The following is a 26,880-nucleotide window of genomic DNA, read 5'->3' as shown; positions in this document are numbered from 1 at the left end:
AGTGAAAAATTTATATGACAAGAAGTTCAAATATTTGAAGAAAGGAACTGAAGGAGATATCAGAAGATGGAAAGATCGTCTATGCTCATGGATCACTAAAATTAACATAGTAAAAATTGTCATCTTATCAAAAGCAGCCCACAGATTCAATGCCATTCCTATCAAAATTCCAACACAATTCTTTCTTTCTTTTTTTTCTTTCTTTCTTTCTGACCATGAAAGAGAAAGTCTCAACTTTATATGAAAAAAAAAAAGATCTAAGATAGCTAAAAATTCTATACAATAAAATAACTTCAGGAGGTGGCACCTTCTCTAATTTCAAGCTGGACCGCATAGCAATAGTAATAAAACACTGTATGTCATTAGCATAAAACAGATTGATCAGTGGAATCTAATTGAAGACCCAGAAATAAAACCACACACTTATTGACACCTGGTTTTTTAGAAAGAAGCCAAATTCATACAATGGAAAAACAGAAAGCATCTTCAACAAATGGTGTTGGTCTAATTAAATGTCTGCATGCAGAAGAATCCAAATAGATCCATATTTATCACCCTGCACAAAGCTCTAGTCCAAGCCGATCAAAGACCTCAACATAACATGAGATACACTAAATATATTAGAAGATAAAGTAAGAAATAGCCTTGAACTCATTGGAAAAGGAGACAATTTCCTGAACAGAACACCAAGATCTCAGGCACTAAGTCCAACAATTAATGAATGGGACCTCATGAAACTGAATAGCTTCGGAAAGGCAAAGGACACTGTAATAGGACAAAATGGTATCCTACAGATTGGGAAAAGATCTTCACCAAGTCTACATCTGACAAAGGGCTACTATCCAAAATATATAAAGAAGTCAAGAAGTTAAACACCAACAAATCAAACAGCCCACTTAAAAATAGAGTTATAGATCTAAACAGAGCATTCTCAACTGAGTAATCTCTAATGGCTGAGAAACACTTAAAGAAATGCCCAACAGCTTTAGTTATTAGGGAAATGCAAATCAAAATAACTGTGAGATTCCATCTTACACCTATCAGAATGACTAAGATAAAAATTCAAGTGACAGCACATGGTGGTAAAGATGTGGAGCAAGGGGGACATTCCTCCATCGCTGGTGGGAGTGAAAACCCATACAGCCACTTTGGAAACCAATCTGGCCTCTTCTCAGAAAACTGGGATTAGCTCTACCTCAAGACCCAGCCATATTACTCCCAGGCAATACCTAAAAGATGCTCCACCATACTACAAGGGCATTTGTTCAACTATGTTTATAGCAGCTTTATTTATAATAGTCGGAAGCTGTAAACAACTCAGATGACCCTCAACCAAAAATGGACAGAGAAAATGTGGTACATTTATACAATAGAATACTACTTGTTATTAAAAACAAATACATCATGTAATTTGCAGGCAAATGGATGGAACTGAAAAAGATCATCCTGAACAAGGTAACTCAGGCCCAAAAAGACAGACATGCTATACATTAACTTATAAGTGGACATTACCCATAATGTATAGCAAGTAATACAAATAAGTATGTAATTCAACATCACAGCTATCTTGTTGTGTCAAGTAATAATCAAAACTCTACAATGATGTGTTCACAGTGATGTTTAGGCATAACAGTTTAGCTATATACAGTTATGAGCCATCACTACATAAATTAATTTTCTTTTTTTCTTTCACCTTTTCTATTTTTTTCATTTTTTAAATAATTCATATTACATCACAATTGTTATCCTATCCCTTCTATCCTGCCATTCCTCCCTCCCTCCCGCTTTCTCCGTATTCCCCTCCTGTGACTGTGACTGAGGGAGACCTCGTCCCCCTGTATATGCTCATAGGGTATCAAGTCTCTTCTTGGTAGCCTGCTATCCTTCCTCTGAGTGCCACCAGGCCTCCCCATCCAGGGGATGTGGTCAAATATGGGGCACCAGTGTTCATGTGAAAGTCAGTCCCCACTCTCCACTCAACTGTGGAGAATGTCCTGTCCATTGGCAATATCTGCGTAGGAGTCTGATGTTTACTGCACATATTGTCCTTGGTTGGTGCCATGGTTTGAGCAGAAGTCCTAGGCCCAGATCCGCCTGTCATAATAATGTTCTTCCTGTAGGTTTCTAGGACCCTCTGGATCTTCTATTTCTCCATTCTCCCGTACTTCTCTCACTTAGAATCCCAATAGGATATTCTCACATATATCCTACTTTCCAGGTACATAAAGACTTTCACGGGACATGCCTTTTGGGCTAGTATCCAGTTATAACTGAGTGTATAGCATTTGAGTGTTTCTGCTTATGGCTTAACTTGTTCATTATGATCATTTCTAGTTCAATCCATTTGTACACAAATTTCAGGAATTCCTTGTTTTTAATAGCTAAGTAGTATTCCATAGTGTAAATGTACCACAGTTTCTTTATCCATTCTTCTACTGAGGGACACTTAGACTGTTTCCATGTTCTGGCTATTATGAATAAGGCTGCTATGAACATGGTTGAGCATATGTCCTTGTTGTGTGCTGGAGCATCTTCTGGGTATATTCCAAGGAGTGGAATGGCTGGGTCTTGAGGAAGCCCTATTCCCAGTTTTCTGAGATAGCGCCAGATAAATTTCCAAAGTGGTTGTACCAGTTTGCATTCCCACCAGCAATGAAGGAGTGTTCCTCTTTCTCCACATCCTCGCCAGCATGTGGTGTCACTTGAAATTTTGATCTTAGCCATTCTAATGGGTGTAAGATGGAATCTTGGAGCCATTTTGATTTGCATTTCTCTGATGACTAAAGACATTGAACATTTCTTCAAGTTTATTTTCTACAAATCTAGCACTAGCCTCAAAGCCATTAAGAAAAATATTTTATTGTTACACAATTTTCTCCATGAAAATGTACTCAGTCAGTGAAATTAACTATTTCTTTTCTTTCATCTTTGCTTCTCAGTATAGAATTTGGGGCTGTTATTTTTATACAATAGAGTTCAATTTGAAAACTATTTTGTGGAATTAAAGTTATAACCCATCATTTTAATTGTTTATAAAAGTTATTTAATCTAGATATGGAAATTTTCTGAAATATAAAAAGCAACATATGTAATAACTTGAATTAATTATTGCAGTAAGTTGCAGAAATTAAAGGAGAAGTTATATTGAATGTCAAAGTATATACCAGATGTTCTTTTGAATATTACTTCTACGGTTTAAGAGGCTTTTTTCATCATTTCCAGGGTTGTGACAGTTGCATAGATATCTCTTAATAGTTTCATAATTGGCTATAAAGCTAAAAATACTGGTGAAGGTGTTTCAGAATTAAGCTTTATGCTACAACCTGTCATGACTGACAAATGAATGGTTCAGGACACTTTTAAATAAAAAGAACCTTTAAGTTTTTAATAACATATCATTTTACCCTTCACTTTCCTTCTTTAAAGCCCCCAAATATACCTTCTTATCTTTTTCATTAATTGTTGTTACATATATATGTATATATGTATATATGTATATGTAAAGGACATAATTTTAGCTTATACAGAACCAGAGTATGATTAATTTGCTCCAGTGTAGCAATAAATACCACTTACAATAATTTTGAAATAGTAATTTCTGATTAATTTGTACATAAATATTAATGAAGAAGTAAAAACTTCTGAAGGTATAAACATATGTGAGGTAGTATTCAGAAGCTGAAAGTCCTTGAGGAAACTTGTGCAGCACACCCACCACCTGCATTCAAACAAATATCACAGTGGCAAAAAAAGCTCATTTGGACAACTGCTTGAGTTATCATGAGGCAATTTTATCTAAGTGAGAATGGGTATGATTTTTACCACTGACATACCAGGAACCACCACCTTTAGCACACAGGCCAGACAAAAACTAATAAATGCATGCAGAGAGTGCAGCAATTTTTAGAAACATACTATCAAACAAGACTCTTCAGAAAACTGGGAATAAGGCTTCCTCAAGACCCAGCTATTCCACTCCCTGGAATATACTCAGAAGATTCTCCAGCACATAATAATAACATTTGCTCAACCATGTTCAGAGCAGCCTTATTCATAATAGCCAGAACATGGAAATAGTCTAAGTGTCCCTCAGTAGAAGAATGGATAAAGAAACTGTGGTACATTTACACTATGGAATACTACTCAGCTATTAAAAACAAGGAATTCCTAAAATTTGTGGACAATGATTTGAACTAGAAATGATCATAATGAGTCGTTAGCCCAGAAGCAGAAAGACTCAAATGGTATATACTTATATATCTGGACACTATCCCAAGGGATATGTCCCATGAAAGTCTGCACTTACCAGGAAAGTGGGACAGAAGGGAAGACTTCCTATTGGGACTCTAGGTGAGAGAAGCAATGAAGAATAGAAAAATAGAAGGATCCAGAGGGTCCTAGAAACCTACAAGTAGAATATTATGATGGACAGATCTGGGCCCAGGGGTTCTGCTCAAACTATGGCACCAGCCAAGGACAATACGTGCAGTAAACTTTAAGCCCCTACCCAGAGCTAGCCAATGGACAGGACATTCTCCACAGTTGAGCGGAGAGTGGGGACTGACTTTCACATGAACTCTAGTGCCCCATATTTGACCACGTTCCCTGGATGGGGAGGTCTGGCCGCACTGAGAGGAAGGATAGCAGGCTACCAAGAAGAGACTTGATACCCTATGAACATATACAGGCAGAGGAGGTCCCACTCAGTCACAGTCATAGGGGAGGGGAGTAAGGGGAAAATGGGAGGGAGGGAGGAATGGGAGGATACAAGGGACAGACTAACAATTGAGATGTAATATGAATAAATTAATAAAATATATTTAAAAACAGGTCTTTAAGTACTTTCTATTTTGCATAAGTAAGACTATTTTTTGCTTATGAATATATTTTTGTCACAAATCATATAAAAGTGTCTGAATTAGTAAACTATGTTTCTGTGGTTTAAGATGTAAGGACTATGCAACATTCAGGTCTACAATTATTGTAGTATCATTTGGAATTATTTAAATTTTGTTGTTACTTTTTATCATTTGGAAGGTGTTGAAGGTCTGAAGACATGTTCGGCCATCTTATCCTGTGGTTGTTTCATCAGAGCATAGCCCAGTAGCATGTCTCCTCTCTAATATTGTTCCATGATCTGATTTCTTAGACTATCTCATGTTTTATTAGTCTATTTCCATAAAAAAGAATTGGGACACACAAAAAGTATTCGTAATTCAAACAAACACATATACCCTGGGTGAAATATGGCTGCTATGCTACCTTCTACAAGAACAGTGGGGAACTGGAAACTCCCGAAGCCTACATCCTAGCCAACCAGCTTAAAATGCTTTGTCTAGCTACCTGCATGCAATGTGCTCCAAACAAAATCAATTATGTTTATCTAGTCAAAACGATGCAATGATGCTCCCCTGCCACTCCCTCTCTTCCGACACCTTGTGATTACCAGGTTATGGTAACAACCTTAGAAAGAGACTTCTTCACAGCCTGGTTGCTTAATCCAGACTGTGGCTTTGACCGGTCAATTTTTGTTCAGTGTTCAATAAACTTCCATCAATCTGAGTCTGGTGTTCAATTGGTTAATGTGTGGCTATTCCTGAACCTAGATAAGAGTAATAAAAGTTTATTGTGAGTAAAAGTCAAATCTTATTTATAAGTTTAATATAGGCATATCTGAGGTAGAGGTAAACCACGGTAGCTATAGCAGGGCCTAGGAATGATACCATTAGATATGTAAAACTACAGATGTAGTTTCTATTAGTTTGTAGAACTAACATTTACTGACTCCCAGTTTCCTTCCTCGATATTAAACTAAACAGAGGTTTCTGAATCCTTGTGTTACTTACTCTATGCACAGTGAGCAATATCAACTAATTTTAGATAAAAGCCTCCTTTTTGGGGGGTGATAACTTCAGATGGTTTCTTTTCCTCCTTTTCCTTCAGCTGCCTCCGATTCTGCCATTTTTATAAGTACTCTCCTTTTGATTACTGCTGGTATTTGGGAGTATTCACACTATTTCAGTAATCTATACTCTCTATGTTATTATCTAGAGACTGTATTTTTATTACCAGTATGTATAGCTGTAATACAATATATACATATTATACATTATATTATATTATATCATATTATGTTATATATTGTATATGTAATATTATATACAATATCATATATATGCAATGCCAAGGTTCTTGGCCACAGAAAACCCATAGGAATGTCTTTCTCAAGGCTGAAATCTCTGAGGCCAGTCCCCAGATGGTAACATCTCAAGAATATCAGATATTGGTCAGGCTTTAAGTCAATGCATGAAGTTGTGAACTCTAAAACTTCCTTGCCTTGTCCTTCTTTATCTAAGGACGTGGGATGAAATCACTAGCAGTCTACCCCAAAGCCCAGATATTCCCCACAGATAAGCAATTCTCACGTCTATAAGGTTCTACTCCCAATATAAGCTAACTATTGTCATTGAAAGTACTTGACCCAATTCTGTTAATAGAATGTGCAGGTGTCTTTCTGTGACTCTCAGTTTCTAAAGTTGTTTATATCATATGTTGTCAAAACTACTGTCTATAACACCAAACGTGATGGCACTTCCTTCCTGCTTATATTGTTTAAGTGACTTCTAAATCATCTGTCCCTTTGCATTGGTTCACATGATCCCTGTTTGCCTCCATTAATTTATATCTAGCTATACCCTACTCTCAAAGGGAATGTTCCAGGCTAACCATATCAATTCATGATAATCTCTCTCACCTTTGCATCTGTGCAAGCAACTCTGTAATTCTTGCCATCTGGAATTATCTTTTTCTATTTTTAAACAGCCACCTCGTAATCCTTTTTAGAAAAAAATCAACACGAGACCAATTAAAGACATATAAACTGTTAAACGTCTTAGGTTTTTTTTTTTTTTAATTTTCTAGCTAATCAAGAATTACAAAGATCAGTGTGATGGCATAATTATCACTAAATCAGTTCAGTATTTCTTGGATAGTTAAGGAAAAAAATTAAAAGATAAATATGACCAGTGGTAGAAAAAGAAGATTATAGAAGATTAGGATGATGCATATAAAATACCATCAAAGCCTTCAAGAATACCTTAACTGCCTTATTCAGAACATGATAAACAACATTAAAGTCATCTGTACTCAACATTACCAATGTCTAATACTTAGGCTTTTACTGTTAAGAAATAGAACCTTCAAGAATTAGAACAATGAAAAGGGCATACTAGAAAAAATATGGAAAAACTGTTTTAGTACTAGAAAAAATATTACTATAAAAAAGGGTACCTGACATCCACAAAAACTTTTTAATGTGAGACAGTATGTTCTCCATAGGAAAGAGTTCAAATGGGAAGTAACTGTCTCTTATGTTCTTCATTGTCACAAAGAAGTAATTTCTGTGACATCACAGATATTTATAGATATGATCTCTCTCTCTCTCTCTCTCTCTCTCTCTCTCTCTCTCTCTCTCTCTGGTTTTTTGAGACAGGGTTTCTTTGTGTAACCTTGGCTGTCCTCTACTCATGTGTAGAGCAGGCTGGCCTCAAACTCACAGAGATCCACCTATCTCCCATAGTGCTAGGATTACAGGCTAGAGATGATGTCATTATTGGCTGCTACTGCATTTGTCAATATATTTAAGAAATTTTTGAAGTGTTGAGGCTGATTGATCTGTATTTACACCCTAGAGGAGTTCTCACATTTCAAGAGAATGGAGTAAGTGCTAGGAGGGAACTTTTACAAAGTTGACATGATTATAATAGAGCAAAAATGAATAATTCCGAGCATTCTTTGTGTTAGATCCAGTTGTAAAAGGCTTGAAGTAACTTAAGGTTCACACAATTCTGTAATTCTACATAATTTAATCACCTCAACTTTGACATCTTGATTTTGTGTGCTTATAAAAAGGTTAATCTGTTTTTCTGCTAAGTCTTCATGTTTTCATTATTTTATTAATTGATATTATATATTGTAAAATGGACATGAAAGATATAGAGAACAAACAACAATCATATGCAGAACTTAAACAGGAGACAGAGATATTATGGCTATCAAAATTATGATAGTAGATTGGTCAGAGGATGTCTTTTGTATTGTGTGGATGTATTACCTGTCAACTTAAAAAAAAACTATGGCTTATAGGAAAGGGTAGAATAAAAGATAGGACATCCAGTAGGCAGAAAGGAGTCTGGGATAGACAGAGCAGAAGCAAGAGAGTCATCCAGGAAGATGTCAGGAGGGCAGGCACATGGTACCTGAGCAGAGGTGATCAGCTACGTGGTAAGATGCAGACTAGTATAAGTGGGTTACTTTAAATTATGAGCTAGTCAGGCTTAGGGTTAGGGTTAGTCTTTCGAAAATATAAACTTAAGATCGGGGGAACCATAGGATAGCACATTGAGAGATACAGTTATATAGTTACTCTTAAAACTGCAAGACTTGTTTTTGTTACAGAGATTTGAAGGTAGGAGTTCATTCTAAGTTGTCCACGCTGCATTTGGTCTACCTACAGTGAGGAATTTCATCATGGTGAGAGTGTATGGCAGAGAAAGCCACATAATGACAGTCAGGAAGCAGATAGATAGATAGATAGATAGATAGATAGATAGATAGATAGATAGATAGACAGACAGACAGACAAGCAGAAAGATAGACAGAATACACAGACATACATGATAAATCCAAGCATTTGAGAGGCAGTGGCAGATGGAGCTCTGTTCCCAGCCGCCTGGTCCACATAATAAGTTCAGCCAGAGGTACATAGTGAGATAATAAGATAGATCTGCATAGTAGAAGTTTGTGTCAGAAATTAATAATGATATTCAATATTATTAAAACTAAGGTAAATATGAATTAACAATCATCTCTACTTCATACTCGTGAGACCAGCAAGAATAAAACTAGTTAAAGTACAAAATGTTCAGGTGCTGAGAAGCAGCTTTCAGTGCTTGTGTTCGTGCAGGACAATACAGCTAGTATTAGAGAGAACAACAATGAATATTATATCTATATTCTAGAGTACAAGTAAGAGACTCAAAAATATATTTATATATACAGTTTCAAATAATCTCAATGGCATTAGACTGAGAGAAAAGAGAGAGTCTGTGTCTGAGGAGCCAATCTAAATTTTTTCTAATAATGATAAAATATAAAATTAGACATGAACATAAAACTCATGCTTTTCCAAAGTAAGACTGGTAAGCATAAGTATGGGATATAATGTAGCTCAGAAGATATCCTGTGAAGACAAAACCTGTGAGGTGTGGCAATGATTATAAAATGAACACATATAATAAGACAGAAGAAAGCTATATACTCAAGTTGTGACAAATCATTGTGTTAGTTGAAACTTTACTACAGTTCTGTAGTAATATATAATATATATCTTAGAAGTATATATTTCTATATATTATATATTGAATATAAACATATATATATATATATATATATATTCACACACACATATATAACCATCTATAACTGAAGTTTCAGGAAGTTGTGCACCCTCTTCAGGCCTTCATGGTCAATGCATCCAGGTAGCACACATACAGACATACAAAACATGCATAACACACAAATTAAAATAAATAAGTATTTAACAACATCTTGTACTCAAAGTATATTTACAAGCATATGCAAATATTAAAGGCCATAGTATTTTGAAAAACATTCCCCCAAATTGATAATGTTAATCTTTAGAAAATTTAAAATGAATTTTACATATGCAAAATATTTAAGTGATCAATAAAAGCACCTCATACATAAATTCTTATTATCTATTGATTCTCTTAGTGCAAAATATGGAAAATACCCTACCATGTTATGCAAAATACTGCATAAGGAAGAGCAAGGATTAGTCCTGATAATTTTGAAAAGACAAGGAAAGGTTTCTCAACTCCGGGGCACTCAGCAGCAGCCTTCAGTAATGAACTCCTAAAGCTCAGGGTAGCTGATCTTTCACAAGAAGCCTGGCTTATTAACATTATGATGCCTGACCTACTTTCTAGCACAATCTCCAAAAGACAGAAAAAGTTATTCCCAGGTCATGATTAATAAAGTGTCTGAAAACACACGAATTGTTCTCAAAGTGGTATATCATCTTTATGCAAGCCAATGTTGGAATTAGTGTTTAAGCATTACTTAATTATCTCCCTCTATTCTCTCCAGAAGTAATTTACACCTTTCTCTTTCTCACTTCCTTTACACAAATTATTGATCCTCAAATATTATTCACATCATATATTCTTTTCTTTGTTCCTGCCAGGGCCAGGTTTATTAGAATAATCAATGTTTACCACCCAAATAAAGGCAAGAGATTCTTGATACCAGTATGTCAGGTGGCATGTGCTAATTACAAATTATTCACATTGATTATACATAAATTTTGACTGAGTGAAATATGGGGTTTCTTGCATTTAATGGTTTGGCTTAGTTTCTTTGACTTTGTCATGTACAAAGAGACACACGTTGAGTAAAACTCACACTTCAGACTTGAATTTGGATCAGACTGGACTGGAAGCATGCCCTGAGAGTCTCATGATGCAGGACAGCTCTGAGTCGGTCACTCATGTATCTAGGGCACACAGCTTATATTCAATATTGCAGCACACTGAACAACTAAGCTCTAGTGGCTTGCAAATAAGGCACATTAAATATGTCTTGCTTAAATATATTTTCAATTTACAGTGAATTCAGGGGTGACACAAGTCCTATTTTTGTTTAAGAGTATCTTACACTATATTATTTGATGAAATTGTCCTAATGTTATAAAAAAAAAGACAAAGGAAAGTAGAAAAATGACTCAGATGGTAAATGGTGCTTGCCACCTAGCCTGGCAACATGAGTGAGTTTGATGCACAGGCTTTACAAGGTAGAACGGGAGGACTGACTCTGGCAACTTGTTCTCTCACATCTATGCATACTTTGCAACATGCTTGTGTGCACTCGTATATGCTAAGCACATGTATCTGAAACATACATACAATAGATAAACAAACAAGTAAATATAAAAAAGATATGATTGCTGACAGATTATTAGTATAAAAAGGTCTGCTTTATGTATTGCTTTCAAAATACTATAAATCATCTTGCTTGAACAAACATTATTTTCTATTTTAATTTACATATAACTTCTTAATAAGAACTGATATGACTACCACATTTAATCCCATGTTTCATCACTCTGAACAGTTCTTTCCTATAGTCTCTATTACACAGCACTATCACTATTATATAAATACATATGTGCCACTGTAATTACTGTATTATTTTCTAAATACTGTGTTTTACTTATTTTATTTGTTTGAGTTTATCACTACCAAAACAACCATGCACAACTGAAATTCCAATAAGTATAGAAATTCATTTCTAGTTCATGTCGCATCATCCCAAGCAAAACAGAATAAAACCTGGTACATAATAGATAATAAATATCTGCCAAAGGAATAAATAAATACTCATTTTTAAAATTTTGCTAAGACATTATAAATGAATGTATACTTCTATGTAAACACACACGTGTTGAATTTTGGCTCCTATCTTCCTGCTAATTTTAACCCTAGTAAGATACGCGTCAGGGATTGCCTGGTCCCAGGAAGATCAGAAAGATATCAAGTAGTTCTGGACACTACCCGTACATGGCAGTTTCCAGCAAGAATGTTAGAATTAATCTTGTCAAAATTGACTAAGACGCAAATGTTTACTTAGCCAAAAAAAAAAAATTAAGAAGAAAAAAGAACTCTACAAACATTAGAGAGATTCCCCACAGTATCTTTGACAACAAAGATGCAAAAATTCTCAGCATAAGTATTAACATGTCAAAGATAACACTGTATAATAATAATTACGCATCATAACCAAATGATATCACATATATGTGTAAGCCTGACTCACAACTCACAGAACATATGACATAGTTCATCTCATCAAGCAACTAAAGATAAAAAATCTTAATATTGACAGATAGAGAGTAACCAATTGTCAAAATTCACCCAAAACCTCTCAGCAAACAAAATATAAGCTGATACTTCTTTAACTTTATAAAACCCACATCAACATAATGCTACAAGTAGTATATATAACAGGAAAGAACCTGATGTGCTGCTGTGCTGCTGACATCACAAACAAACAAGAAAACTCGCTTTCATTCCCTTTGAGTGTTACACAGAGTGTGATAGGGCAATGAAGTTAGGAAAGGGAGTAAGAGGAAAGAAACAAATAAAATTGCCTTTATGACAGTTGACATAATGGACTATGTATATAAAAGAAATCTAAAAGAATAAACATCAATTGAGTCATTGAGTTCATAAGCAATTACGTTAAGGTAGGATTGAGATTAATGTAAACAAGACAGTTGCTTTCCTATACAAGTTTGAAAGTGGTAACATAATAAAATATTACTTTTATATGAGGAAAACAAAATGGATGATAGATCAGACAATAACTACAGGGTTGCTGTTTTCCACATTTCTGTATAAGAATACTGATTGTTGCCACAATGTCAATTCACAACTAGTTTTATCTTTAAACTCAATGAAATAACAATGAGGTGTTTCATGCCTGCTAACAAATTGATTATGCATTTGCTTAAGGAAGGGAAAAAGCAAGAATAATCAACAGCCCAGTACAGAGGAACCAAGGTCAGTGACTTCAGGCTTTGCAATGGTACACTTATCAGCATAGTATAGGTTTGTCACACACAAAAATCCCACACAGATCAAACAAAAACATATAAATGTACGAAGGCTGATTAAATGGCCAGTGGTAAAGATTTCTTAGTATTTTTTTTTTATATAGAACCAGAGTATGGATCCAAGAACCACACTGAGAAACTCACTAATCCCAAGACTTCCGCTCTCAACGATTCTTTTTTTTTTTTATTAATTTATTCATATTACATCTCAGTTGTTAGCCCATCCCTTGTATCCTCCCATTCCTCCCTTCCTCCCACTTCCCCCCTACTCCCCTCCCCTATGTCTGTGACTGAGGGGGACCTCCTCCCCCTGTATATGCTCCTAGGGTATCAAGTCTCTCCTTGGTGACCTATTATCCTTCCTCTGAGTGCCACCAGGCATCTCCATCCAAGGGACATGTTCAAATATGGGGCACCAGAGTTTGTGTGAAAGTCAGATCTCCTTCTCCACTCTCAACGATTCAATGTCTACTTCAGGCCCCCATGTGCACCCTCCTACCCCCACACACAGAGTAGATAAACAGACAAACAAATTCATACACATACATATACATTTAGACAAATAAATAAAATAAATATTGTTAAGTAAACAGTTGCATAAAAATACTAAGACACAGATATCTCAACAAAGTCTAGTTTTTCTATGCGTCACAGTAAAGAAGTGGACATTCAACTGGCAATAAGAACGTATACATATATTGTACACAAGGCAGCCCTGCTAGGGTCAAGTGAGCTAAAATCAGGCAACCGAGTCAATGACATCCCCTGCTCCACTTGCTAGGGGACCCACATGAAGAACCAACCATCAGTTACATATATGTAGGAGGCTGAGGTCCAGACCATGCATGCTCTTTGGTTGGTACTTCAGTCTCTGTAAGTCCTCATGGGCCTAGATAAGGTGATATTTCCCCCAATTACATCAACATGGGGTTCAAAATGTCATACAGTGTACAAATTTGTAGCCGTTGTATTCAGAATTGATGAATTCAGAAACAACTAATTCTTCTTTAGGTGAGTGGATAAATAAAATTCAGTATAGTCAATTAGAATATCATTGAACCATAAAAAGAAATTATCTATAAAGCCTACCATTAAATGTGGTCTGTATCGCTTTTTGTATTCCTTTGCAAGCCATTATCAATTGGAAATAGTCTTTTGGGTAAAGATGGGAGCTTGTGTCCATATCACCCTCTCAGTCCTGGGACCCCATGCAACTTGGAACTGTGTATGCTGGGTGGCTGATATTTGTAAGTCTAGCATTACTACTGTGAGATGGGAGTTTGAGAGGAAAATAATAAAGAACTCATTTGTAGAGTACTCAAAGATGCAGAACAGAGAGAGAGAGAAAGAAAGCAACTACCTCCACAAGTTGGGAGGAGAAACCTAATCCCTAAAAGCTGTTCTCTACCTTTCATCTGAACTGTAGTGAATATATGCTGTCATGTACACACACACACACACACACACACACACACACACACACACACACACACACTTATAATAAAAACAGTTAAGACAACATAGAGAATGATAATACACTTTTGAAAAAAATTATATGTTTAGCAATGACTTAATCTAGGAATATATGTTAAATTCTACAAATGGAGGATGGCTGAGCAGACAAAGTCATTTTTGTTGGCAAACCTCACAGTGGAGTTCAATGCCCAGAACCCACACTCAAGGTGAAATGAGAGAAGTCAATCTAATAAAGTATCCTCTGATTTCCACACATACATTTGTTTGTATGTGCCTACACATATGCAGGAACAAGCATACACAAAACCACTATATGTATAGATATAATAAGATGTTTATGTGCAAATGATTTCAGTGCTGTTCTCTTCTTTTTCAGTGTAGAAAAGGTTTTATGCTATTTTATTTTTAAACCCTTATTTATTTATTATCTTTCCATCCCAAACACTCCCTGTCCCTCCTCTCCTTCAGCTACCATGCTCCCATTCTTTCCCCCTTTCTTCCTTCCCTTGTACTCAGAAAATGGAAGCCCCCTCACCAACCCACAATAGACTCAGGGGGTTGATCCAGTCGCATCAGGACTAAGTGCATCCTCTTCCACTGAGGCCAGGCAAGGAAGCCCAGCTAGGAGCAAGTGATCTAAAAGCAGGCAACCAAGTCCACGTCAGAGACAGACCATGCTCCACTTGCTAGAGGACCAGCATGAAGACCAAGCTGCCTATGTAGGGGGCCTCGGTCCAGATTGTGCATGCACTTTGGATGGTGCTGCAGTCTCTGTAAGTCCCTGTGGGCATAGGGTAGTTGACTCTGTCTTCCTGTGCAGTGCTTGTCTCCTGTGGATCCTTGTATCCTTCCCGCATTCTTCCATGAGGTTCCCCAAGCTCCGCCTAAAGTTTGGCTGTGGGTCTCAGAGTCTCTTTGGCTCTGATGCTAAGTGGATTCTCTCAGGGGACAGCTGTTCTAGGCTCCTGCCTAGATTCTCAGCATCATAAGTCATTTGGTTTGGCTGTGATGCTGAGTGGCCTCTCTCAGGGGACAGCTGTTCTAGGCTCCTGTCTAGAGTCTCAGCATCATTAGTCATTTTAGACACTAACATTCATATCACAGTGAGAGTCTGCTCTAACACAGACACATTTCAAATGAAAAGAAGCCAAGCAACTGGTTCAAGAGTGGCTTAGATCCCTCCTCATTAGTGTTTATACGTCCCATATTGTTTACAAGCTTGCACACATACTTCTGTGTGCATCTGTGTCCACTGACATGTGCTCTGTGCACTTACATGCCTACACAGAAAGAATGTCTTGTATCTAACAGAAGTATATGCCCCTGAGAAAACCTTTTATGTTATTTATTGTTTATACTTACAAAACTCATACTTGTCCCGTGAACATTGATAAAATTGTTTTTAACCCTCCATTTTTCACTATTTCTTTTGACCTGTTAGCTGAATTATGAAAAACTTTACCAGCCTTTTCAAATTACCTAAATATTACCTTAACAAGACGCGTAAGATTTTTTTTTTTTGATTGCTTTATGACTCTTTGGCTCAAAACATTTTCTAATTTTGTTTTTGAGGAAAAGGTAAAATATCTTTCTAATCTTATCCAGTAAAAAACTTCCTGTCTTCTAATAGAATTCAGCCTATTTCTAAATATATATTAATGTGTCTTTAACATATATAAAGTTTTGAAATTACCTTAATGTTTTAAAATAAAATTTCTGATGTCTTTATATGCATATTCTCTTCATGTTTAAAATGAGGAGGAATCGAAAGCTGCTCAACAGTAGAATACATTTACAGCAGAATTCAAGAATTTTGATAAAGCCTGCTAAACTAGCTATTAAATACCAATAATAAATTTCTAATTAAAATATTAAGGGAAGAACAGTTAGGGTGTTTCATGCCTAAGGTGCAAGCACTTTTGTAGTGTTTGAGGCAGAAGAATCCTGAATTTAATGACAGCCTGTACTTCATAGCAAATTTTAGGCTAGTCTCTCAGCAATTCTCTATCTGATATGATTAATGAAATACAATAAAATTATAAGGAACCAAAATAATAAGTTTTCCATAGGAACCTTTATATCAATGATATTAAATTAGAGATTTACAGATTTTAGATAAAACAAATCAGTCATAGGGACTATTTCCAATAAATTAGAAATGCTATCCAAATGCTAAAGCAGCAAGCGGTTTTCATTTTCCCAACAGTTTGTGATTTCACAGTTTATGTGATGTTACATAAAATTAAGTAACAAGTAAGTTTTTATTATAATGTGTTATTTTCTCCTCCAAGATGAGACCCAGTACATGCCCTGATTTTGCCTCATCATCCTCGGTGCTATTTGTAGATGATGTGTCTCTAACTAACGACGAATGCTTCAGGAGTTGTCATTTTCTTTAGCAGTAATACATGTTTCAGGTTTATGTAGAACCCTCAATAAAAATGTAGATTTTTAAGCCCAAACACTTAATTGGTTGCCAGCCTGAGTTCTGAAATCAGCTATTATGGTGATTCTCTTAATTGTTTCTTGCTATTCTTCCAGATCTAATGAGAACACCAAGGTTTACAGCGCATGCAGGAGAGCATCAGCACTCCTCATTCTTCCAGCAGTTTCCAGCCACTGTAACTAAACCATAATATTCAAGGCCAGTAGACTGGGGATGCTGTGGAATGTATAGAGCATATGATAAAAGTAAGAAAGGCAATAAAAAAGAGGATCCCACTTCTGCAGTTAGAACCAAGTCAAATATCATGTCTTCTGAGGATCATTTTAACTTTTTATATTGGCTATTTTTATGTGGGCCATTGAAGACATTTTCCTTTGTCCTGTGCAGCCTCTGGGATAAATTTAACTTTCACGATTCTATGTTTTGATATACATAGGCCCAGTAAACATCAAGGCATTTAGCATGTGATCATCTCCAAAACATCTTCTGAAAGGCAGGCACAACAATAATTTTATCACTTGAAAGGCAAGGTAGGAGAATCACATGCCCAAAGCCAGCCTCAGCTACATGGAGAGTTTGAGGTTAGTCTGGCTCTAACTCAGGAGAACAGCATGTCTACTTTGTTCTACACAGGTGATCTCAGCTGCTATGACTGTGAGAGGGAAAGGAAGAGGGAGGGAAAGGAGAAGAGAGAACTGAGAACCTTTAGGATGGATTAACCCTTACCCATGGCTATTTCATAGAAAAGAATGTTCAAGAGATAAGGTTATCTATTATTACATTACCAAACTTCATAAAAGCCACAATCATAAAATATTAATAATATTAGAGCATGAATGCCATTAGAAAAATTAGGCAGTAGTAAATTGATGTTTTGAGTGCTGAAAATACATTAAATTATACCTTTTAAAGAGACAAAGGCTACAAGTGATTTTCAAAAACATATCTACTCTACTTAACTAATCCCGTAATAAATTAGCATCTTATGCAAATGAAAATGCTATCAAAGAAGCTAAAACAATCATGTGAAATTTGGCAGAACACATTCAAATGTAAAAGGTAAATATTAATAGTTATATATTAATAAATGCAGCATTCAAGATTAGCCAAATGCTTCTGCTTTGTTTACGCACACTTATGTCTTGTTTTTACATTTTCAAATATCAAATAACAAATATCTGTGTGACATAAACAGAAGGTCTACATCAATAACTATTAATGTAGATAGATGTTTGCATGTGTACAATGTATGCACATGCTCATGAATGTACACATATGCAGAGAAGTGTTCCTGCATGTCTGTGTGTGCATGAGTGGAGAGGCTGGAAATCAAGGCTTAGCATCTTTCTCCATCACTCTTCACCTAATTATTTTATTACAGTGTTTCTTATGGAGCCTGGAGCTCACTATCAGGTTAGGCTGCCCGATCAATAAGCTCCAAGGATCCACTTGCCTCCAACCCCAAGTGCTAGCTTACCAGACCTGTGCTATTTATGGACTTTTACATGTATGCTTGGGATCCAAACTTGAATCCTGATGCTTGCCAGGAACACTTTTCAAACCAGGCCATTTCCCAGGTCAATAATTTATCAGAAAGATTCAGCTTTCAATATGGTGATCTGGTAGTTTAAGCAGAGCAAGAGATCATAAGTCAAAGGACACAGGTGATAAGCCCAACTTATCACCAGTTGTAGTATTTTTGATGAAGCTTAAATGAGTCCTGTTGGTAGCTTCACCCATAATGGGAACTAATAATATGGACCTCTGAGGGTTTGCATGAAGAGCAAGTGGAGATGAGGAAATAAAGGTTTGTTTTTGTTTTTGTTTTTTAAGCTCTGTGTAACAATCAGTGCCCATGCTAAAGTTGTTACTGAAAGTACAGATTTGGATCAAGAATCAGATACATCTAACTGTAGCATTCTAGCTCAGAACTGGTAACAGTAGATTGACCTATAAAGCTCCATTTTGACGAACTATATTCAACTCATTTCCAATGAAATGAAGTGAATTGTGTCACACAATGTCACAGGATCACCTGAATGAACACACATGGCCCATTTCACTAAGGGATTTTTAATAGGTCCTGTCTAGTATGAGTTGAACCCAAACAACAGCTCTGCAGAGTTAATCTGAATCTATTGCAGCAAAATACTTTGTTATTGTAATGCATTTTCAGAGCGTTATTTTGTTTTCTTCATCAACATATCCTACCTGATTCGTCATATAAATAAATGTCAGCCTTTTAAAAATCAATCAAACCCACGTCCCCTGGAGGGGGAGACCTGGTGGCACTCAGAGGAAGGATAGCAGGTTACCAAAAAGAGACTTGATACCCTATGAGCATATACAGGGGGAGGAAGTCCCCCTCAGGAACAGTCATAGGGGAGGGGAATAAGGGGAAAGTGGGAGGGAGGGAAGAATGGGAGGATACAAGGGATGGGATAACTATTGAGATGTAACAAGAATAAATTAATAAAAAATTTTTAAAAATCAATCAAACTACACACATATAAATTGACTTTGATGGGAGCGTGGCCTCTTTTTTTCCAAATACATTGTTTCATGTGGTTAGTAGTTGTTTCCCTACCTGCTTTCCAATTTAACTCCAATTACCATATAGCTTTATGCAAAAAAAAAAAAAAAGCTATTCATCAATTTTCTGTAAATTGTGTTCAAAATTAAGTAATGAAAAGGAGGCATGGGACCATGTAAACACTTACTCACTATGGTTGCATGTGCCACTGAAACCTACCTAAAATTTACGTTTTAGTAAGGAACTCCAAGCAAGGACCTGAAAACCACTTTCACTTACCACAGATGTACATGGTCTCATCGGAATTATCTGCACAGTCATTCACAAAGTCACACAGCTTGTCCTCTGCAATGCAGTGCTTGTTAGCACACGTGAATTCCTCCGCAGTGCACTTCCTGTTTGTGTCAAGTAACGGGGAGCAGTCTTGAAAAGAAATATCGTCTATTGCCACATCTCCTATGTAACTAACACCACGTTTTGCCCTAAAGACAACCTAAAAAGATAAAACGAGTAAGAAGAGCCAATTAGCATCATGCCATCAAGAAGTTCAGAACACAAACAAGCAGGACACAAGTCAAGCACTTGTATCTTGGCTTTTCATAACAAAGAACCCATAATGAAAGTGACCTTCATAATGATAACGGCTCACAAAGTCTGACCATCACTATGTTGCTAACAAGTGAAAGAAAGTATTCCAGGTGCTGCCATTTTGTTTTCAGACACTATTTAATCATAAAGAAAAAGTACGTTCAAGGTCCCAGGCAGTAGGAGAGCTGGTGACTTCCGGATAGCTTCTAAGGAGATAGCTATCTGAGCCCATCCATCCATCTCTGGGACCACTTCTCCATTTTGCTGGCAAAGTTAAACTAGTTCATATTATCCAGACCCAGGATCCTACTCATATCCTAATTGGTGGAAACTTTCTTGCTTAACTTCTATGTCAAAATATGATTGAATAGTAATACAGCCCACCCTACTCTCCCTGACATTATGATTTCATTCTTTAAATATGTTGTGCAACGTCGCTTCAAGGTCAAAGTTCAACTCCCAAGATGTTCTATGACCCTGACCTTTTAGAGTAGCTAGATTACAATAATTTTTTTGTCATCCACATTGACCTGGTGTTTAAGTGATTTTGGATATAGGTGGACCCCATAACAAAGTCTGTACTATACTCAGTGCCTGAGAATATGAGGAAAGCAACACTACTGCCTAGTATGTGTATATATAGTTAGATTACAGTGCTTAGACCTTACGCAGGAGCCATACACCCACTTCCATTTCCAGTGATAACTCTCAAATCCAATACAAGACTATTTGCTTCTCAGACACACACACACACACACACACACACACACACACACACACACACACACAAAAGCAGGAACCCAGGCAGGCACTTCTGTGTCCCAATTTATAAACTGAAAATGTTCCTATTACATTATAAATAGGACAACTGGATGGTTGTCAACCCTAAATGAGTAGATACTCTTAAATACATGAAAAAGCCTTCAGTGCCCACACATTGTTTTGTTGTATGTATGTATGTATGTATGTATGTATGTATGTATGTATGTATGTATGATTGCTCTGGTTATTGTAATAAACCATTGTGTTTAAACAGGACTCTCCCAAATAATAATCTGCAGACTTCTTGATGTGTAATCCAAGGTTACACATTCTCATCTTTCTGAGTCTAAAGGAGAAGGAGTCATATGAATGAAGAATCATGAACAACGTGCTTGCTCACCACTGTCCCTTCCCAATGTATTTTGCACAGTAGATGTTCCATGCATTGTTCCTGAGGGGATGAGTAAGTCATATGAAAAAGCAAAGGTTTTTATCCCATCCATATTTAATTTCAAGATTAAATTAAAATGAATACACTTTTTATCCAAACTCAAGGTATAAAACTTTTGAGCCTAGGAAAAATGTATATTCATGTTTCTGTATGTTGAAATATCACTTAAATCCTTAGAATACAATTTTACATATTAATATTCTATATGCACAGAACTGATAAGGAATATTATAGCTGTCATGAAAACCTATCTCTGACAGGAGCAGACCCATGTAAGTATTCTTGCTCAGACTTTTTGTCTTCATTGATCATCTATTAAAGCTTAATATCTAGCCTCCTTCTAATGATAAGTCTTACATGTAAAGCTTTAATATATTCTCAAAACTTTATTTCTTTAGATTGAACCTTCTGCCCATACATTAATCTATCTCCAAATGCTTAATAAACTCGATAGTCAAATAGGGGGCAAGAAATATAAAGCATTTATTTCATATAACATTGCAGGGAAATGGGCACAGTGTAGGAAACATGCAGGTTAGCACTTAGACACATAGTTCCGGTAGAGCTGCCATGTTTGAAAGAAGCTTATCTATCTCAATCACGATCACAGAGATATTTGCTATGTATGTAAAACCACACTGTCTACTTGTGCTATGCAAACAAGACAGCAAATGGAACATATAACAATAATCTTATTGCTTGAATATTTTCAAAGTCTTGGAACTCAACTCCATATAATTAAAACGTTCTTCTTCATAAATGGTGTGGAGCTCTTGCTTCATTAATCTTAATAATCAGGATTCCCTCTTTACACTATATTCCATTCTAACAGAGCTCCAGATTCTTAATAAGCCCAACAAAGTGGAAACCAATACAAATGTCACATTGTGATACTCATTTTTAAATATTGCAATCTTTGTACTACTTGAAATTTTCTTTAATGTTTGGATACGTGTTGTTTTATACAGGGTAAAATATAAATACATATAAACCAATATATGTCTGGAAACATTTTAATTGCATAAATCTATTCAGTATAAGAATGTTCAACTATTAAATAAAATTTCAAAGATGGCTTTTGAAGTCACATTTGACATAACAGTACTATAATCTTCAAGGTTGAATCTCAGAATCAGGGGAGGTATTCTTTCAGTGTGAGAAGCTTGCTGAGAGAAAAAGGTGATTATCACTCAAACTAAGTGTACCTAGAAGTGTAGCTGTCTAATTGGGAGAAGTTATGGATTTCTAAAATGGCAAATTCTTTATGGAAAATGGCATATGGGATGTTAAATGTTCTGCATTCAAACAGCACATCAAATTGGAAATGGGAAGAGATGAAGATAATGAGAAAAAGAAATTAGTATTCAAGACAAAAATTAACAAAGCTCTTTCTTTACAAAATTCATTGGATCACAGACCTCCACATGTGAATGGATGCCTAAAAACACTTGTACTTTCTTCCACTGCGGCCCTTGCTGTCCACTCTGAGCCCACACTTTGGAAATCATATCGCCTTTCTTGATGAGTACCTGCAGAGATACATCAAGTAATAGGTTTTTTAATATTTAGGCTTTAAACATGTGGTATCTTTAGTTTTTTAATACCTGCATGTGGTCCCTGAGAGAAAAAAAATGAAGCATCACTTCATTAGATATCTTTGTTTTCTATTGTGACCACATAGCACTGTGCCCCACAGGGAATCTCACCACTTCTGTGTGATAAAGGTGTGCGTCAGTATCTGTCAATCACATCCCAAGGTGTCCAGGAACCATTTTATTAGAAATGTAACCTTACCAGCTTTATGAAAAATGTGGTAGCAGCAGCTGATACATCATATATTAAATAATATATAGGTGATTGAAAGGGAAAGTATTAAATTACTTACTAGAATGCTCTTTTGAGAATGATTTCTTTGTCTAATTGGTTTTAGCAGACAGTGATGTCATAATGCAAGCCAATCACAACAGCACAGATGAGGGTTATGTGCGTAAACTACCCACACTGTACGAGCTCCCAAGGGTCTTGAAATCAACAAAGGCCATTGTACTTGCTATAGTCTGTACTTGGCTACTGTCCCCTAAATGTACATGAGAAATGGCTTGGTTCATAAGGGGCATCACTGGGAAGGAGTGAAAACCTTGAGGGCCATCCTAGCAGTACCATATAGGTCACTGAGGCTGTGACCTTAACAAAGATCATGAGACCTAGCAGCATTTTTTTTCTCTTTTCCTTTCAGATTATAAAGGGTTTTACTATACCATGAAGTCTTTGTATGATGTGTTGCCTTATCACGTGCCCCTAAAAGCACTGTGGCTCGTCAATCAGACAACAGACTTAAAAGCACAACTCCAACTCCAAATAAACCTTTCCCCCTTATAGGTTAATGAAAGTCTTCATTATAGTGATAGCATAGTACTATACTCACTGTGAGTGAAAACATGGATTGCTCTCATTAGACATTACTACAGTTATTGTGGCTTTGATTTCAGAATTATGTAAAATGGACCAGCATACAGGCTGGTGAATATCAGGAGAAAGGGGCAAGCAAATCACAAGTATGAGGCCACCCTAGACTACAGGAAAAGATTAGGGCTACCATTAACAATATAGTAATGACTTATATTTTAAAAAAAGAAAAAACAAATACAAAAATACAAACATGCACACACACACACACACACACACACACACACACACATGAGAGGGGGGTGGAAATCAGTCAGATTATTAAAAAACACTTATAGTTTCTCTATTAAAATAACTAAGATGTTTTATATTTCATTACTTTTAAAATTGAAATTATACAATCAAATATTTATATATAATTCATGGTTTTAACTTTTAAAAAGGAAAGTAACAAGCTAGTGTGATGACTAAAAGGGTAAAAGTGCTTGTTCTACAAGAATGACACATTTTAATTGCTGGTGCCCAGGGCAGAAGGAGATAAGCAAGTCCTGAAAGTTCCCCTCTGATGTCCACACATATACACTTGCACTCACACAACATACCCATAAACAACAATAATAAATAAAAACAATGTAAATTAATAGTATCATGATTTTTAGATTACTTTATGCAACTAGAGTTATCAGGGTAAAATACTGCTAGAAAAATGGCATCAGATCTTAATCTATGAATATCTAATCTAACATAGTAAAGAAAAAAGCATAATTATCATTAAAATAAATCTATTTTTGAAGCACGTTAAAAGAATGTATAGCATATGACACAACCATTCTCATTACAAAGGTAAAATTTAAAACTTGAATGAACTATTGGAAAAGAAGTTATGCAGCTTGTCACAACCTGCTTTTTTCTGTTTCTTTTAGGAGAAAAGACAAGTAGACCAGCTTCATTTTACTGTAAATATGATAAACACAGGGTTCATAGTAAGACAAATAAACAGTATTTAAAGCCATAGCCTTTATCTACAGATTGTTTCTAGCAGGACTGTTTTAAAACTATTCACTATAACCAAGTTATGTATTTGAGAGTTAATGTATGGACATGGCAACTTGGGGAAAACAAATAAGCACTTAAAATTAGTATAATGTAACGGTGATGCTACAGAATTGACATAAATCCATGGTATCATCACCAAGTAATCTTGCATACAAGTCTGTACTAGAAAACATGCAAAGACGGAGGCAGAACATGCAGTGGGCATGGTTGTCTGGAAGCTCTCTCAGTTTTGGAAATGTATTTGAGTCATGTAAAAGAAATAAGATATGAATCAGTTGTAGTGAATTCCAGATATTTGCCTGGACAAAAGAAGCTTCAATTGACTATTTAAGAAAGAAAGAAGCATAAAATAAAAAGTGAAAGAAAAAAGAAATTACATACAAAGCGATGAGGCCTGTTAAAGAGATAGGGACAGATTCCCAGGCTGTCTTATAACTAAGTGTGAGGCAGTCTAGGTACCCAAGAAATAATAATGGGATAGACCCAGGCATTGAAAACACGGGCATGTATTATTTATACAAATATAAATATAAATAATGTAAGTATAAATATAAATAAATATTAATAGCATTTTCATTATTTTTTTCATGATTAGTGTCATTTATTCAAAGAGGGACCTGGAATGAAAAGATGGAATATGACCAGAGTGGAAATTAATCTCAAGAACTTTGGCTAATGGGAAAATTCAGAGCTATACCTACTTAGAAAAGGTAAGTATGTTGAAGAGGAAATGAATAAGAATATTGAAGAAAAGTCTAATATCCTTTACAAAAGGATGCACATTTATGCTCAAATGAGGAGAAAGCTAAGCCATTATCCTGACTTCAGTTTGAAAAAATACTTGGCAGAGGGTGGGGACGTGGGTGTTTTCAGATGAAAAACAGCCCATTATTACAGGTTCACAATGGAATTTTGTTATTTATACAGTGAAAAGACAGACGTTTCTTCATTATGCATTTTTACAAACATAAAATAGTAATTTGAGAATGTTTGATTTAAAACAGAAAGGGAAACTAGAAATGCAGGCAGAATAATGGAGCTAAATAACAGTCATAGTAAATTAATTGAGGCAATACACACACACACACATACATATATATATATATATATATATATATATATATACATATATATACACACACATACATATATATATATACACATATATACACACACATACACACACACACACACACATATACTACTGAAGACAAAGACTGGTCAATAAAATTGAGTCAGATAAAACTTTTGCAAGAACAAGACAAAAACACTTATTATTATAAAGTAGACAAAAGAAGCAAGGCCTATAACCATAAAGAATTGGCATGTAACGGCACAACATGATGTGAGATGAAATCGCAGCAAAAAATATACAGAGCAAATTTGACACTCTACAAAATGACTTGATTGCTGAATTTTATAATACCAAAGTCCTTGAAGCCTAGGGAAGAGCATGAAAATATTCATTGAAAAGTACTGGGGAAATGAGAATTATTGTGTGGTTTGCAAGAAGACTTATTTTAAGGGATATAGTGTGCAATTAACCAAAAATGGGATTTCTAATTAACAGGCAAACTTAAGTTGTAATCAAAATCTATGAAACATTTATTGAGTTTAATAATTTAAGGATTTTTTCCCTTAAAGAAACAAGTTGAAAAAAAATCTATTGGAAAATGAAGTATTGCACAAAGCACACCAGATTGTAGCACTGTAAAGAGTCACATATCATGTCCGCCTGATTACATTATAGTCTTAACATTCATGCTGAAGTCAACATGGTGTGCCCCAGTGTACAAATTACTGCACAAAAACCATAGGAAACAATCACACACTTCAGAAAAAGAAAATCCCTTTCCAGCCACAAATGTTCATCTCTGAGAAAGCTTTTTCCTACAGCTCATCATTGAGATGTTAATGAACTTTTCACTTGTTTTAGTTACACTACAGATTATGCTGTATGAATTTTCATAGAGAAATTTCCAAAGATAGCATTGACCACACAGTACCTGGAGAGACCCCACTGTGGCACCATTCATGTGTGTCCAGAACACCAAAGTACACCTTGGTCCCGTTTCTGAGATGACAGGCGTGAGAATATCAGCAAGGTCACCAAACTTCCCGTTTGAGCTGTCAGCATACAGGTACCAGCCATCCATGGTATTCCTAGGGGGGAAATCCATGATGTTCATAAAGAAAAAATGATAAAATTAACACAGTTTAACAACGTCCATATTTTATAGATATATAATTATCTTCTACAAGTATGATATTTTATTGCCTAGGGAAGTTCTGCAGAACAGGGAGCTGTAGGATTTAACGTTTTTCCTGATATTTTTTGTTTCCATTCTGGTCGCAATGTCTTGGTTCTTCCATATTGAAATTGGGATGTTTTCTCTGTCGTTTTTTTTTTTTTTTAACCGTATAGGAACTCAGAGTTAAGAGAATTTGAACTTTGTAAGGTGTTGGAA

The 26,880-nt window shown here is 35.8% G+C and overlaps 1 protein-coding gene across 2 annotated transcripts in view; it reads right to left on the bottom strand.

The window, feature by feature from the left end:
- The window catches only part of MALRD1 (MAM and LDL receptor class A domain containing 1), a 562,786-nt gene that overhangs the window by 293,647 nt on the left and 242,259 nt on the right, over positions 1-26,880 (bottom strand). For both annotated transcript variants that reach the window (XM_084782548.1, XM_084782549.1), the window contains exons 22-24: positions 26,419-26,575; positions 22,369-22,479; positions 19,429-19,642 (exon numbers count right to left, since the gene is read on the bottom strand). In XM_084782548.1, coding sequence (XP_084638674.1) covers positions 19,429-19,642; positions 22,369-22,479; positions 26,419-26,575 — 482 coding nt within the window. The remainder of the gene's footprint in view (positions 1-19,428; positions 19,643-22,368; positions 22,480-26,418; positions 26,576-26,880) is intronic.

The sequence above is a fragment of the Acomys minous genome, assembly GCF_964271855.1.
Source record: "Acomys minous genome assembly, chromosome: 5".
NCBI lineage: Eukaryota > Metazoa > Chordata > Mammalia > Rodentia > Muridae > Acomys > Acomys minous.
The sequence above is the reverse complement of the archived record's forward strand: the minus strand, read 5'-3'. Positions and strand labels throughout refer to the sequence as shown.